This window comes from Phyllostomus discolor, chromosome 2 (genome assembly GCF_004126475.2).
Source record: "Phyllostomus discolor isolate MPI-MPIP mPhyDis1 chromosome 2, mPhyDis1.pri.v3, whole genome shotgun sequence".
In the NCBI taxonomy this organism is placed as follows: Eukaryota; Metazoa; Chordata; class Mammalia; order Chiroptera; family Phyllostomidae; genus Phyllostomus; species Phyllostomus discolor.
In genome coordinates this window covers 123,767,437-123,784,928 of record NC_040904.2, presented here as the reverse complement: position 1 = coordinate 123,784,928, position 17,492 = coordinate 123,767,437, and the positions used below count along the sequence as shown (strand labels likewise).

The following is a 17,492-nucleotide window of genomic DNA, read 5'->3' as shown; positions in this document are numbered from 1 at the left end:
GCTTTACAGCATTATCTAATAAATATGATAAATACATATTATAAACACGGTTACAGCTAAGAACCAGCATCATGCATACTATGACATACTAGACATGCCTATTAACGTTAGGAAGAGGCCAAAGATGGTTGTATTCATCAGTATTTAATATTATTCTGGAAGTGTTAAGCAGTGCAATTAGAATAAGGAAATGGAGTAAATAATATCAGTAATGGTAACAGAAAGGATAAATTTTCTTTGCAGTGTAGACAGGAGAACATTAATGTAAAGATGCCACTTTCCCCAAGTCTATAAATTCAATGTAACCCCAATGGGAATATTCCTGAAACATGCCCAAGTGATGTTGCAGTTTATTTGTACGAACAACAGTGTAGGAATACTTGGTTAAACAGATCATGATACTGTATAATATATTTTAAACCCAATGAAACTGGCACAGGAATAGGTAGATCAATGAAACAGAACAGAATCCAGAAATAATATAGTTTGAAGTATATGATGAATGTTTTGGAATAATGGCCATCCATTTGGGAAACAGTTTCATAGTTATATTAATTAAATTTATTTAGTTACAGTAAATTCCAGATGAAATAAAGAGCTACTTTTAAGAAATAAAAGCAGTGGAAGAAAATGTAAGTAAAAAATTTTAATATAATCTTGAGATAGGAAAGATTCTTTTATTGCCATAGCAAGAACCTTAAAGAATTAAATTGTCTGTTAGAAAATACAGTTAACAGGCCATGGCTGGTGTGCCTCAGTGGATTGAGTGCCGGATTGTGAACTGAAGGGTCACTGGTTCCATTCCCACTCAGGGCACATGCCTGGGTTGCAGGCCAGATCCCCAGTTGGGGGTGTGCGAGAAGTGACCATACATTGATGTTTCTCTCCATCTCTTTCTCCCTTTCCCCTCTGTCTAAAATAAATAAATAAAATCTTAAAAAATATATATACAGTTAGCAAAATTTGAAATGATAATTTGAGGTAAAGCTTGGTAACAGCTGACTAGACTAATACATAAAATTGTTTCCAAAACAGTAAGGTACCACAGGCACTTGGTACCACCTTTCCTTTCTCATTTATTCAACAAGTATCTGTTGAGCCTTTAATATACAATATATTTAATGCTGGGATAGGGACTGTGTATACATTTTTAATACCAGAACACTTTGTCTATGCCCTCCTAGAACTTAAAAGTTTGATAGGAGGCAGTAAACTGATAATCAGAAATTTGATGGGAGACAGTAAACTTGATAATCATGAGAAAAAATAAACAAATTGAGTAGAATCTAATTATTTGGGGGGAGGGGATGTCAGTAAACAGGGTAAGCATATTTGGGGAGGTCCCCTTTAAGGGAGACCTGAAAAAAGATGAGGAGACAGTCTTGCTGAGCTTTAGGATAAAATCATTTCATGAAGAATGGTTAGTAATTTCAAAGGCATGATGGGAAATTGTTTTGAGCAAACAGCAAGGAGACTAGAGGGCAAAAATTTATTGTATAAGGGGAAGGCTGGCATGAGATGAGAGGTTGAAGAGGTAGCCAGGGCCAGATTGACTCATCCCATTCATCAGATATTTATTGGGCACTAACCATATGCAAAGCACTAGGGAAATAGCAGTGATTAAAAGAAAATTCATGCCCTCTAGGAGACAGAGCACTTGCCTTCATGATACTTGCAGATGATGCGACAGTTTTATTCAAAGTACAAGAAAAAACCATCCCAGTGTTTAATCAAAATAGTGATAACATCTGGTTTGGCTTTCGAAATTTGCTCTGGTTGTGTTGAGAATAAAGGGGAAAGGGATAGTCAAGTAAACAAAGAACTCCAGTAAAAAACTTTAATAGCTCAAATCTAGGTTACGTGAATGGTGGCTTGGAATGACTGTTGTACATTATATCACTAGTGTGTCATGAAAGACAAAAAGAATGTAATGAGTTGGCAATGCCAGAATATTATAGGTTTTATTATTTATTGGATCATTTCCACCTTTTAAAAATCTGTATTTCATCACTTCTAAGACTCAGATTTTCTCTCATTTTAACAATATGACATTGAACCCTTGGTAGCATTTTACAGTCTTTGTCAGCAAGGCAGCAGTCCTCCTAGATTTGATTGCCTCTGCATTCACAACATAGTCATGCTGTTCATTTTGTTATCACTTTAGGTGATGGTGTGAGCATCGTGGTATTTATTGCTGACTTTAATTTGTTTTTGAGTAGGTCTTCAGAATATTACACTGTGAATCAACATTGAAAGAAAAAGTTATTGGTATGGAGAAAGTCACAAAAAATAATTAAAAATGATACGTGATTTACCTATGGCAAAATAAGTAAAAAACTCTTACAATCAGTATAAAGTATAAATTCTGAATAATAAAGCTTTGTGTCATGATTTATTTGGAGGCATTTCTTCCTTTTCTTTCCAGCACATAGAACAATGGGTATGTTTTCCAAATCATTGGCATCTTAGATTTGATGAAATATGGTAACATTAAAATGACATTTATATCCAGTAACATTTGTGATTAGTTTGTTCTTTTGTATATGAACATGATTCTGTAGGTAACAGGTGAATACCCCAGAAACCAAATAAGAAAAAACTAAATTAAGCATTCTCTTTCTTTTTGTACTGAAATTACATTATGTGACTAATTGTTAGATTTTAAGTTACTTACTATAGTACCTTTCTTTTGATTGATAGAAGAGTGAAGACACCTATTGGACAAATACGGAATTACAGGCAAGACTTGGTTAGTGCTTGGCATTTGTGCATATGGAGTTTTAACAAGTTTTGGAGGTGATTCTGTTATACACCAAAGTCTGAGACTGGAATTTTTGTTTTCAGTCTTTTGGTAGGACATCACCTCAGTAGGCTATGGAATTTTTGGATCTGCAATTCATATGCATATCAAGTATTGTCTATAGGCCAAAAAGTAATATATTTCAGACCTACATGTGCTCCTGTTTTGAAAAATGTAGGTACTATATGATGAATACAATATGATTTTGTTTTAAAATATCTCATGCTAGTTTTTTTGTCTCTAGGTATTTCAGTCAACAAATCTTGCTAACACAACTGCTATCATGTTAGGGTTCACAGAAATGTTTGAGGTTAAAGTCTTTACTGTTTGACTAGGTTCTGGGCTAGGATTTCTGAATCTTAACTAGCATGTCTGATGAATGCCTGTCTATATCATTGGCATTTGTAAGATATAAGCAGAGAAGAGGGAAGGGAAAAAATTAAGAGAGAGATATATATAGAAAATAATAGAAATAATGAAGAATAGAAAGAATTAAAAAAGAAAAAGGAGTTCCCTAATTTCCTCTTTTGTAGTGATTTTGGAAAAGAGTATTTTACTTATTCAGGTTGTTTGTCCTCCCTTATTTTTGTAATTTGTTCCTCATTTCCATTTTGACAGAAGATATGTTTTCGCAGATGCATGCCACTAGTAGAGATGGTAAAAAGCTAAAAGACAATGCTGTCTGACCTTGGCTGAGTTAAGATACAGAAAAAGTAGTGAGGATTCTTTTTGTTTACCTTTCCCTTTTTTTTTTATTTCTGTCTTCTCTTTGTTGTGAGTTTAGTAAACCTAGAACTTGCGTGGAGGGTTGAATCTGTGAAAGGACTTCAAGAGCAATCTGGAGCTTCTACTCTTGAACCAAGGGTTTTAGAGGCTGAAACCTGAAACTTAAAGAAAAGAAATTTCAGACATAAGTAGGACTTCTTAATCACAAATAACCCTTTCTCTCAGTTGTGTAAGTAAAACTTGACTTATTTTTTAAAAGAAATTACTAAAGAAGGAGAAATATAAAATTTTGTTTCTAACCCTAGATAAGTCATTATTCTTCAGTAAGTTTAGTGAGAGAAAATGAACACATTTTCTACTGTCTGCCACAATTGACAGTGTAACAAGAGCCAGATAATTTTACCTGTACTTTAAATTTGTTTGAATGAAAATTTTCAGGCCAAAAGGAATGAAATGAACAAATAGCATATTTGAACAAATAGCATGTTCTACTTCTTGCATTTGTTTAAATAGTACATTCATTTCTATTTCCAGAGTCTTTTCTCATTATTAGTAGTGCATGAGTCAGAGGCTTGATGTGCTCTGGGAAAGGGGAGTTTTATCAGCTCACTGACTGCAAGATGTGTTCATAATGATCTTTAATGTGCAGACCTCTGAATGGAAATTTGTTATGAGTGATAGGTTTTAAAATGTCTTAATAGGAAAGCTTTATGCCTACATGGTTCAAAATGTATTCTAGTCCCTTAGCATAGGAGGATTTTTTATTCAAATGGTTTCTGTGTTCTTTATCTTTTGCTTACATGCTTACTAGGGTTTAAAATGAAATTTTAATAATTTCACCTTAAAGTAGTTGGAAATTTACCTAATTTTGAATTAGATAATGGGATAGATGTTAATTAAATTAGTTCAGTATCTGGGTGAGTTCTGGCCAAGATGGAGGCATAGGTAGAAACCCTTCACTTCCTTGCACAACCAAAGGAGGATAACAACCAGTGTACAAACAATGAACAACCAGAAGTTCCAGAAAATCAAACTGCATGGAACTCTGACAACCAAAGAATTAAAGAAACAGTCATCCAGACCACCCAGACCAGTAGGAGGGAGATGGGCAGCCGGGTGGGCAGAAAGAACCTGTGGCAAGGTGGTGGACCATGCTGGTGGGGCTGGCTGAACAGGAAACTGAGACTCAGAGGTGTCTGTGCACTACAGTGGGTGTTGTCTTGGTGGGAGAAATTCCCAGTCTCACATGAGAGTTCGTTGGAAGGTGGGGCTAGAGTAGAGCAAGCAAGAGGGTTACCCTGCCCTGGTGAATACCTAAGGCCCCGCTGCCTTACAACTTAACAGGTGCACCAAGACAAAGAAATTTGGCCCAAGTGAAAGAACAGAGCAAACCCTAGAAAAAGAGCTAAATGACGAGGGGATAGCCAACCTATTAGATGCAGAGTTCAAAGTCCTGGTAATCAAAATGCTCACAGAACTGATTGTGCTTGGTGGCAAAATGAAAGAACAACTGAAGGCTACCCAAAGTGAGATAAAGCAAAATATTCAGGGAATCAACAGTGATGGGAAGGAAACCAGGACTCAAATCAATGATTTGGACCAGAAGGAAGAAATAAACATTCCACCAGAACAGAAGAAGAAAGAAGAATTCAGAAAAATGAGGAGAGGCTTAGGAACCTCCAGGACAACTTTAAATGTTCCAATACCTGAATTATAGGGGTGCCAGAAGAAGAAGAACAAGAACAAGAAATTGAAAACTTATCTGAACAAATAATGAGGGACAACTTCCATAATCTGGCAAAGGAAACAGACTTCCAGGAAGTCCAGGAAGCCCAGAGAGTCCCAAAGAATTTGGACCCAAGGAAGCACACACCAAAGCACATCATCATCAAGTTACCCGGGATTAAAGATAGAGAGAGAATCTTAAAAGCAGCAAGAGGAAAGGAGAGAGTTACCTACCAAGGAGTGCCCATAAGACTATCATCTGATATCTTGGGAAGAAATCTTAACAGGCAAGAAGGGGCTGGAAAGAAGTGTTCCAAGTCAATAAAGGCAAGGACCTACATCCAAGATTACTCCATCCTGCAAAGCTATCATTTAGAATGGAAGGGCAGATCAAGTGCTTCCCAGATAAGGTCAAGTTAAAGGAGTTCATCATCACCAAGCCCTTATTATATGAAATGTTAAAGGGAATTACCTAAGAAATTGAAAAAGATAAAAGCTATGAACAGTAAAATGAATAAACTCACAACTATCAACAACTGAACCAAAAAACAAACAAACAAACAAACCCGAAGACAAATACTAAGGAAACAACTAGAACAGGAACAGAATCAGAGAAACAGACATCACATGGAGGGTTTTCAGTGGGGAAGGGGAGGAAGAATGGGGGGAAAAGTTTCAGGGAATAAGAAGCATAATTGATAGGCATAAAGTAGATGGGGAGAGGTAAAGAATGGCACAGGAAACAGAAAAGTCAAAGAACTTACATGTACAACCCATGGACATGAACTAAGGAGGGAAATGCTGAAGGGTTGGGGGGTGCAGGGCAGAGGAAAGATAAGGGGGAAAATTGAGAAAACTGTAATAGCATAATCAGTAAAATATACTTAAAAATTAGTTGAGTAGCTCAATTATGAGGTATTTCAAAGAAATGCAGCTGTAATATTTTCAGCTAGGTACAGAAATACCAAATGAAAAATGTAAAGTGTAGGTTACAGGATTTTATTAATAAAGATTATTTGTAATTAGCAGTATTCATTTTAGTTTATACATTTCAAAGTTTTATACTCATCTATTGAACAAATATTATTAAATATCTACTGTGTACCCAGTTGATTACCTTGTTTACAGTGTGGAGAACTGATTAAATGTGGACAGACTGGAGGCTGGGAGGAAGCTGATGAGTTATTTGTTTTTACTCAAGTGAGAGATTATTGTGGCCTGAACTAATGTGTTCAGATTTTTGTCATGGATTAATGCATTCTGGAGTTTACTGTTTTCCTTAGTGAAGTGTTTTGTCTTGTAAGAATTAATGTAATTACAAGTAAACTTGATCCTTTTAAGACTTGCTTTTAGGATCTGGTCTAGTTAGTCTTCCTTCTAGAGCTGGGTGAGCTCTGCTCCTAAGACTTAGCCTTTGTGGCATCTCTAAGTGCTTCTGATGTTCTCTCCATTTTGGCTATTTAGAACTTGAATTTTTCCCAGCCCCATGTCCTAGTTCAGGTAGTTGCTTAATTCATAACTCTGTGGTAGTTGTTTTGTCCTCAGTTGTTGTTCTCTGTCTGACATTGTGGAGTCTTGCTCTGTGCAAGAACACTTAGTATTCGCTAAAGACTCAAGAGAACTCCTGTCAGATTAGACACTGCTGCCTTTCGGGCTAGTTTCCTTCTCTCTGTTATCCTGCTCTGTACATTTCCACTGTCTTTAGGAGTCATATATTAACCTGTCTTTTGAGGTCTGCAAGACTGCTGCTTTCTTTTAGGGTTTCCTCTCCTTGCATCACATACCAGAAAGCAAATCTGGGCCATCACCTTGTTTGTTTCTTTCTCTCAAGGATCATAGTCTTGTGATGCTTGATTTTTAATGTCTGAAAAATTATTTCATTTATTTTATCTAATTTTAAAATAGTTTATGACAGGAAGGCCAGTTTTCTGTTAAGGTCAAATTGTTTTGATATTTATTTCTCCCCTTTATTCCCCTCCGTCCTGTACCCTGCCTCCTACCAGCATTCCCCCTGACCTCCTATGCCCCTTTAGTTCATGTACATGGGTCATATATATAAGTTCTTTGGCTTCTCCATTTTGTATGCTATTCTTAACCTGTCCCTGTCTATTTTGTACCTACCATTTTTGCTTCTAATTCCCTGTAACTTTTCTCCTATTCCATGTGATATCCATTTCTCTGATTCTGTTCCTGTTCTAGTTGTTAGTTTTATTCTGGGTTTTTTTTTTTAAGGTTCAGTTGTTGATAGTTGTGAGTTTATTCATTTTACTGTTCATAGCTTTTATCTTTTTCAATTTCTTAGGTAATTCCCTTTAACATTTCATATAATAAGGGCTTGGTGATGATGAACTCCTTTAACTTGACCTTATCTGGGAAGCACTTGATCTGCCCTTCCATTCTAAATGATAGCTTTGCAGGATGGAGTAATCTTGGATGTAGGTCCTTGCCTTTATTGACTTGGAACACTTCTTTCCAGCCCCTTCTTGCCTGTTAAGATTTCTTCCCAAGATATCAGATGATAGTCTTATGGGCACTCCTTGGTAGGTAACTCTCTCCTTTCCTCTTGCTGCTTTTAAGATTCTCTCTCTATCTTTAATCCCGGGTAACTTGATGATGATGTGCTTTGGTGTGTGCTTCCTTGGGTCCAAATTCTTTGGGACTCTCTGGGCTTCCTGGACTTCCTGGAAGTCTGTTTCCTTTGCCAGATTATGGAAGTTGTCCCTCATTATTTGTTCAGATAAGTTTTCAATTTCTTGTTCTTGTTCTTCTTCTTCTGGCACCCCTATAATTCAGGTATTGGAACATTTAAAGTTGTCCTGGAGGTTCCTAAGCCTCTCCTCATTTTTCTGAATTCTTCTTTCTTCTTCTGTTCTGGTGGAATGTTTATTTCTTCCTTCTGGTCCAAATCATTGATTTGAGTCCTGGTTTCCTTCCCATCACTGTTGATTCCCTGAATATTTTGCTTTATCTCACTTTGGGTAGCCTTCAGTTGTTCTTTCATTTTGCCACCAAGCACAATCAGTTCTGTGAGCATTTTGATTACCAGGACTTTGAACTCTGCATCTAATAGGTTGGCTATCCCCTCGTCATTTAGCTCTTTTTCTAGGGTTTGCTCTGTTCTTTCACTTGGGCCATATTTCTTTGTTTGATTGCACCTGTTAAGTTGTAAGGCAGCGGGGCCTTAGGTATTCACCAGGGCAGGTTAACTTACATCACTGTGTTGTGGTCCTGTATGTGGGGAAGGGGTCAGAGAGGGAACAATGCCACTTGCTCAGCTTTCATTTGCCTTTCAGTCACTTCCCCTGCTACCCACAAGGAAATTGGGCCCTTGTGGTGCTGATTCCTATCCAGGTGGGTGGTTTTGTGTATGTTCGAGGTCCCTGTGGGCCTCTCCAACGAACTCTCCTGTGAGGCTGGTAGTTTCTCCTGTTGCTTCAACCCCTATAGGTTTTTTCAGTCAGAGGTTTTGAGGCTTTATTTCCCTGCATTGGAACCCTGGGTTGCATGGTCTGTCTCGTTCCCCAGTTGTTTCTTCTGCTCCAACAGCTGCTGCCTTGTCCACCATGGTCTCCAGCTGCCACCTTGCCCTGAGTCCTCTCCACCCTGGCTACCTGTCTCCATCCCTCCTATTGGTCTGGATGTTTCTTTTTTAACTCTTTGGTTGTCAGACTTGCATACAGTTCAATTTTCTGGCAGTTCTGGTTGTTTCCTGTGTTTAAATTTGTTGTTGTCCTTCTTTCGGTTGTGTGTGGTTACAAAGTTTATTTACCTACACCTCCACCTTGGCCAGAAGTCCCAAATTGTGTTGATTTTGTGGGGAGTGAAAAGTAAATGGGAAGCTGACTGACGCACTTAAAGGAAACTAGTATCATGATTTGTTGATGCTCTATCAAGATTACCCCAGTGCTCTCTTGAAAATGGGCAGAGGAATTGGAAGAAAAGTAACTAGAGGCTATCTAGGCTTAAACTAGACTGGAAATGGAGTGAAATGGATAAATTCCAGAAATATTTTGAACATAGAACAGTTAGGACCTACTTTTGAATTGTTTGTGGGAAATGAAGATCTGGGAGGAATTAAAGGAGACACTGGTGTTTGACTTGAGCCAGTGGGAGACAGTGCTGTATTTAAGGAGATGGGGAAGACTCATCTTTCATAAGACTTACCAAATTAAAGAGGAGATGATCAAGAGGTGGGGTTTTTTTTTTTGATAAAATATGTTTGAATCCCCTATTAGATATATAATAAGAAATGCAAAAGAGCAGTTAGACATATGAGTCTTGAAATCAGAGCAGAAGGCAGGCCTAGAAATTCATTAGTTACTTAACTGAATTTTAAGCAATGGATTAGATTAAAGAGTTTAAATGAAAAGGAGAAACAGGTTTAGAAATGATTCCATGGTCACTATAGTACTTATGGGCCTAAGTTAGAAGCAGGAACCTGCTAAAGAAACAGAGAAGGAATAACTAGAAAGAGAAAAAGAAAAGTGTGGTGTCATAATAGTTGAGAGAAAACATGTATATAGAAGGGAGTAGGCCACTGCTTTGAATGCCTCTGAGAGTTCTAGGAAGATGAGTACAGAGAGGTGTCCATTGGGTTTGGTAACCTGGAATTCATTGTTGAATTTTGATGAATTGTTTGAATGGAGAGGTAGTGAAAGAAACCAGGTTAATAAAGGGATCTGGTATGTCTGAAATATTTTACATTTAAAACAGAAGAGCAAATGGGAAGTGAAGAAAGAGAGCTGATGTATACCAGCAGTCTGAAGGCTGGGGTATTTGTACACTCTGGAGTTACCAGAGACTTCCCAGGGGGCATGTGAGCAGCATCAGGACAATTCCAGATTCTCGGTTTCCATTTTTCCTCACAACTTGCATTTTAGTTGGCTGAGAAGATACCTTTGAGTTCTTTTTTTTCTTTCCCTTTTACAGTTGAACTTTGTCCACTCTAACTCCTACTTATTCTTCAGCTCTCAGTTATTCCTTAGGGAACTTATCAAGATCTCTAGAATTGATCAAGATCTATTACATTTTTCTCTTATGGACATTTTTCTTCATAGCACTTTTCACATATTAATCATACAGTTATAAAAAATTATTTCTTAATTTCACAAATATTTGGGTATACCATTGTGCTAGGTATTGTTTGAATGCTTGGTATAGCTCACGGAATGAAAAAGAGAAAAGACCCCTGAGATAGTCGTTATGTTTATAATAATAAGTAATATGCTACTAGAAAGTGATAAATGCTAAGAAAAAAGTAGAACTTGGTTAGGGAGATTAGAAGTATGTGTTAGAGGTGAATTCCAACTTTAAACAATAAGAATAGGCCTCTTTGAGAGTTTGACTTTTGAGCAGACTTAAACAGTTAAGGGAAGAAGAGCGTCAAGCAGAGGAAACAATGAATGTGAAGGCCTTAAGTCAGGACCAGAACTGTCATATTGAGGAAAAGCAAGGAGGCTTGTGTGTCTGGAAACCAAGGGGAAGAGAATAGTAAGAGTTGAAGCCAGGCAAGTGATGGGGCCAGGTCATGTAGGCCTCCTAAGCCAGCATAAAGACTGACTTTTGCTGAGTGAAGTGAGGAGCTTTTGACAGTGCCAAGCATGTTTGACTTCTGTTTTAGAAAGAACACTCTAGCTGTCCTATTGTGCACTGGGAAGTCAACTTTGGGAGACTGTTGCTGTAATCCAGGCCAGAGATTATAGTGACTCAGATTATGATGTCAGTGAGGTAGTAAGTTGTGGTGAGTTTCTAGAGACATTTTAAAAGTCGGAAAAACAGGATTTCCTGATGGCTTGGATGCAGGTATAAGAAAAAGTAGACTTCTAAGTTTTTGGCCTAAACAGCTGGGTTGACACATACCATTAATCGTGATGGGACAGATGGAGCAAGTTTAAAGAGGAAAAATTAGTAGCTCAGTTTTTGACATATTAACAGTGTGATATCTATTAGATATACACATGAAGATACTAAGGAGGCAGTGGGATATACAAGTGGATTTTAGCAGGAGGTAAAACTTGGGAGTTATTATTAAGTGGGCAGTGTTAAAAGTTATGAGACTCGATAAGAACACCAAGGGAATTAGTAAGTTGGAGAGGAGGACTAAGGATTGATGCCTGGGGCACTCATAAGGAGTTAGGCAGAAAAGGTATCAGTAAGATAGGAGGAAAAAACTAGTATCATGTCTTGGAAGCCAAGGGAAGAAAGTATAGTAAGGAAGAGGGATTAAGTAACTGTGTCACATACTGCTCATAGATCAAGTAAGGTGAAGAGTGAGGATGAATCATATAGCTTTTAGCAATGTGGTGGTCATTGGTGACTCTAATGAATTGTTATCTGATTATTTGATTAAAATTTATTTTTTCATGGTAGACTAAAAATTTTATGATAAAAGGGATCAACTTTGTTATTTCTCATTATTTATCTTCCCAACTTGGCATAGTTCCTGATATGAATAAATGAATGTGTAGATCCCAGAATCCCTAGATGGGCCATAGAACTGGGTCAGAAGTTATATAGCTAAACACAGTGTCTCACCTCAGTCATGCTTTTCTGTTGGTTTGATGAGGACAGTGCTGCTGTTGGTAAAGGGCACAGGCACAGTGGCTTATTCCATTGATGTCACTGACATGCTCACAACCACTGGAACTTCTGTCATTCCTGAGTCTGGATGCTTGAGGTAACCGCTGCCTCTGCTATTCATTGCCGGAATTGTTTCTAAATGTTCATGGTGTTGCTTCTTTATGTTAAGATTCTGATTCAAAGTAAGTGATGTGTGTGTCTGATTGGGGTGATCAGGTAGGTCATGTGTTTGAGTTTTAACTGCAAGAAAGGGTGGGAAAACAAGTATGTGCGAGGTAGACTCTGCCTTAAAATGTGGAGTCCCAAGCATAGAATAGAGGTCAAATATCACATAGCAAGAGTGTGACAGATGTCTGTTCACTGAAGGGCTAGAGAGTAGATTTGCAGGTTATCCTTAGAAGGTTTATAATTAGATCTGTGGGATTTGGGGAAAGGGCTGCCTTGGAGGGTTGCATGTGTAGGTTGTTCACTGAACAAGAGATACGTGCTGATGGATAAGGGGGCTCAATCCATGTCATGGTGAAGCTGCATCTACCCCAGAGGTGGTACTTTTCTCTGATTCACATTAAGTTACTCTGTGGGCTAGTGGGGGTTCTGGATTGGGACTATAGGATTTAGAAGAGTTCCAAGGAAATGTAAGTCTGTGGATAGGATAGGGGAAGGAGCAGAAACTATGCATTTAGAGCTAGGATAATTCTGTAATGGAAGCCAGTTCAAAATTTGAGAGATGTTTCACCCTTAAATCCCAATGTGGTACAAAAAAAAGTCAGCTACTAGATGGAGTTTGGAGAGGATATGGACTGACAGCAGCTATTAAATTTAGAACAAGAAGGTCCTTTATTTGATATTGTAAAGGACGTGGCCTAGTAGAGTGGTGAAGATGGAAACCAGCTGATGATAATTTATTCATTTATTTATTCATTCCTTCATCCAACAAAAGAGAATGGATGTGGAGGAGAAATAGTTTTTAATGATGACTTACATGTCAGACAGTATCTGAGAAATACAAAAGACAGTTTTTGCCTTGAAAGAGTCCACAGGCTGGTATGTTAGAGAAGATTATTTCAAATATAATGTAGTAAGTGTTAAAAGGATAGCTGTGTAGCATTTGGTATGAGAAACAAGAGGAAGTGCGCATAATTCAGCACAGGAGTAGGAAGGGGTTAAAAGATTCCTTCTTGCCTAATTTTTGAAAATTTGGTAAGATTTCTTATTCATTCATTGGACATTCATTTTTTAAATATCTGTTAAGCACTTACCAACGTATCAGCTACTATCATAGGTCCTTTGGATTCATCAGTGAATGAAAGAAAGACACTCGCCCTTGTGGAGCTTACATTCTTAGAAAGGGAAATAGAAACACATAAGTAAACAAATTACAAATTATGATAGAGGATATGTACTATAGGAAAAAAAGTAGAGTAAAGTAAAAGGGAAAGGACATATGTGTTCTTCTGTCAGTTTTAAATTTTAAAATAGGATAGGTTACATTGAGAACACTGAACATTAATTTTTTAATGGAAGATTTCAAAAAACTGAGAATAGTATAATGAATCTCAATATAGTTATTACTCAGATAAACTAGTTACCAAAATTTTGCCATACTTTCTTCATGTATCCCTCTTCTCTCTTTCTTCTTCTTTTCACCAAGGGTTTTAAAGCAAATTCCTGGCATACTCTAATTTACCTCTACAGTCTTTAGTATGAATCTCTAAAACATATGAACATTTTCTTGCATAATCACAATGTGATTATCACATCTAATAAACCTGATAACATAGAAGAGGTATTTGAACCAAGACTTGAAGGAGAAGAGAGTTTAGGCAACAAAAACAGCTGGTTAAAGGCCCTAAGGAACTGGAGAATGCCTAGCATATTTGAGGAACAGCAGGGAGCCTGGTGTGGTGGAAGCATGGTGACTGAGGGAAGAGTGGTAAGAGGTGGGGTCCCGTAGGCTACTGAAAGGACTGTAGCTCCATTTTGAGCCAGATGAGAAGGCATGACAGGGTTTTGAGCAAAGGAGTGGCAAGATCCACGCCTTTGTTTATGTTTAAAAGGGGCACTCTGAGTGCTGTCTTGAGAATAGACTGTAGGGAAGCAAGATAAAGAGTGGGGAGCCTAATTAGGAGGAGCTTGTTGGATTAAAAGGTATATTTTTGTTTGTGGCTCACTCCACGGGGTAGCAGTGGAGATGTCAAGAAGTGGTTGGATTTTGGACATGTTTTGAAGGTAAGGTTAACTGGGCTTTCTGACTCGCTGTGGCTTGGTAGAGAAAGGAAGGCATTGAGAGTAACCTTTTGACCTGAGTAACTGGAAGGATGGAGCAGGTTTGGGGCGCACAACCAGAGTTTAGTCTTGGGCACGTAGAGTGTGAGTTGTTTATTAAACAATGAGTGGGATATACAGGGTCCGGCAGAAGTAAGGCCTGTGTGAGTGTGTTTGGTAGGGTAATAATATGGGTGTAATAATTTATAGTTTTAATTTGAACATTTTACTTCAAATGTCATATGGTGTGCTTGAGTGTGATATTGTTATATTACAGAATTACATGCTTATGATTTTGTAACAAAAGATTTTGTAATAACAAAGGGGTGTTATTTGTGCCAGACCCTGTATTTAAGTCTACAGTTAGGAAGAAAGGTAGCAAAAAGGGGTGGTGCGTATTAATAGTGATTTGTGCCATAGTATCAGCAGCCAGATGGGGTGTATGTGTGTTCAGAAATTGTTGGTGTTTAAACTGTTGACTTATAAGTTACAACTTTTGTCAGTTCATTATGACTACTCTTTCAGGAAGCAATAATTCAATGAAGTTTGCAGTTCTGTTTTCTATTTCTCTCAAACCATTCTTCCCGGTCAGGCAAGAATGAATTAATTAGGCAAAAGGTATAATTAAAGTATTATATATTTCTTTTTATTATGGTTAAGCACTTTCAGCTGGAAAGTGTTCATTTGTGTATTCCTTGTGGTCACTAGCTTCTGCCCCAGGGTACTTTGGAAGTACTGACTAACTCAGAGATATTCACAAAATAGGACAAGAAAAATAGCCTGAGGTGTTCTGGTAACTTTAGGTGATGTTTGGAGACCCTAATTGTGATACTTCTATCATCACCTCCTTTCTTACAAAACCTAAACTCACTAAAATTTAGATTAAAAAATAGCCATGTTTTTCTGACATTTTTCAAACTTGAACTACTTAGGAAACTTACTCAGCAGCCTTACTACCTTCTTTTTCTTTCTACTTGTAGCCCCACTGGAGAGAGAGTTTCATCACAGGTAGCCAGGTGGTTGCTGCCCTGGGAGTGGGTATTTTGCAAAGGATGTTGTCAACACAAATGCTCTCCTAAGTAGCTTTGTGAAGTGTAGACTGCTTTTATTCCTCTTTTTTTAAAAGGAGATATTTCTAATTCCCTTTTTGGATTATTTGGAGTTGATTATATTCCTTGTATCTCTTGGAGTCATGTGGAGATTGACACACCAACCTGGAGATGTCCTATAATTTCAACTGTTGCAGTAGCTGGGGTCTCTATGACTAATTGCAAATGACTAGGTGTTCGTTCACATCGGGGTCTTCCTATGCTTTCTGAGCCTGAATGTAGTCTGTGGTATACCTGTTTCACAGAGAAAGGTTGGGGAGACAGAGAGGGATCAGCGTGTCTTAGAAGGCTGGGATGATCATCTTTTGTACACAATTACTCTTTTTCCTCCCACGCGTCTTTTTAAATGAGAGTGGAAAAGAGGACACTTACTCTTTTTTTGGTTCTCTTGTATAGGAGATGCATCGGAGATTTGAGAATGCCCCTGATTCTGCCAAGACAAAAGCTCTGCAAACTGTTATTGAAATGAAGGTACGTGAGAATCTAATAATCTTGTGAATCAGTACACATGTAAGTGATCATACACTGTCATGTGGGAGTTTTAGATAGTGGTATATAATAATATTTTGCTCATTTTGTAAATTAAAAAGAAATAGTAAGAATTAATGAAAATGGTACTTTAAAAGAACTTCAGTCTCAGTTCATTTTAATTGTAGCGCATAACTCATATTGGACTAAAAGGGTTGTCCAACAATTTCTTTAAGTCAGCTGTCTTCAAATCTTTTGATCTCAGGACCCGTTTCTAGTCTTAAGATGACATGCTCATTTCCTTGACTTTAAAGAAAATGTCTGCCAAATATGAAGTCTGAGTAACCATAGCTGTCTGTTAGATGTTCTTTCTAGTAAAAATAGTGTTCTGTGAAAAAAGTACCTAATTTAGCTTGCAACTCAAAGAAAGTACACAAGTGCTATTCCTGGGAATAGTCATCACACTTCTTCCAGAAGTGCCTAGCTCTTCCTGTTTTATCACATAGAATATCAAAAAGATGTGTGCTCAAAGGTTGAGATTTATTAAAAGTAATGAAGTAACCTAGGGCATTAAGTTAAGCAGTCTAAAATTTTAAGCAGTTTAAAATTTTTTTATTTATTGATTTTAGAGAGAGAAAGGAAGGGGGAGGAGGATAGAGATAGATAGATAGGGAGAGAGAGATGTGGATTTGCTGTTCCACTCACTTATGCATTCATTGGTTGATTGTTGTATGTGCCCTGAGCATAGATCGAACCTGCAACCTCGGTGTATCGGCATGACGCTCTTAACCTACTGAGCTACCCAACCAGGGCCAAGTTAAGCAGTCTAAAAATTTTTCTTTCTTCTTCTTTTTTTTTTCCCCCTGTGGTGCAACTGCCTGTTGTCCTAAGGCACCAGTGGTTTTGTCCACCATTGCTTTTATATCTTAAGTGGAAATGTTAACACAGTAGAAAAGGCAGATAAAGTCATAGTATTGAGTTGGGCAAAAAGTTTGTTTTTTCCTTTTTTTCTGTAAGATGGCTCTAGTAGTACTTTAACTTCATTTGAAACAATTTTGTTAGCTTGTACTGTGACAGCTGTCATCAGTGTGCATTTAAAAATAAAACATCACAATTGGTGAATTTTTTGTATAGCCATTTTAATATTGAAGATGGAAGGAAATAAGCAAGGTTTTCAGCATATGCTTTATTATGTCAAGAAAGGTAAAAATGCAGCCCTGGCTGGCGTAGCTCAGTGGATTGAGCGCGGGCTGCGAACCAAAGTGTCGCAGGTTCAATTCCCAGCCAGGGTACATGACTGGGTTGCAGGCCATAACCCCAGCAACCGCACATTGATGTTTCTCTCTCTCTCTCTTTCCCTCCCTTCCCTCTCTAAAGATAAATAAATTTTAAAAAATCTAAAAAAAAAAAAAGAAAAAAGAAAGGTAAAAATGTAACTGAAATGCCAAAAAAAAAAAGATCGATGCAGTATATGGAGAAGGTGCTGTGACTGATTGAATGTGTCAAAAGTGGTTTGTGAAGTTTCTCATTGGACGATGCTCCACAGTCAAGCAGACCAGTTGAAGTTGATAGTGACCAAATTGAGACATTAATTGAGAACAATCAGTGTTATACCACACGGGAGATAGCCAACATGCTCAAAATATCTTGAAAATCAATAAAGTTATGGGTGAAAATGAAAAATGGCTTTTATTTTATGGAAAAAGCCATGCGGGTTTTTTGGCCAACCCAGTATTATTAAGAAAATAGTTTTGATTATGCAGACTTACTGAAACGGTCTGGTTGGCACCCTCAGGGTTCTGCAGCCATACCTTGAAAAC

At 37.7% G+C, this 17,492-nt stretch overlaps 1 protein-coding gene across 9 annotated transcripts in view; it reads left to right on the top strand.

Annotated features, from left to right (window-relative positions):
- ERC1 (ELKS/RAB6-interacting/CAST family member 1) overlaps positions 1-17,492 on the top strand; it is a 557,388-nt gene that overhangs the window by 103,561 nt on the left and 436,335 nt on the right. For all 9 annotated transcript variants that reach the window (XM_028531610.2, XM_036018479.1, XM_036018478.1 and 6 more), the window contains exon 4: positions 15,601-15,675. In XM_028531610.2, the coding sequence (XP_028387411.1) occupies positions 15,601-15,675 (75 nt within the window). The remainder of the gene's footprint in view (positions 1-15,600; positions 15,676-17,492) is intronic.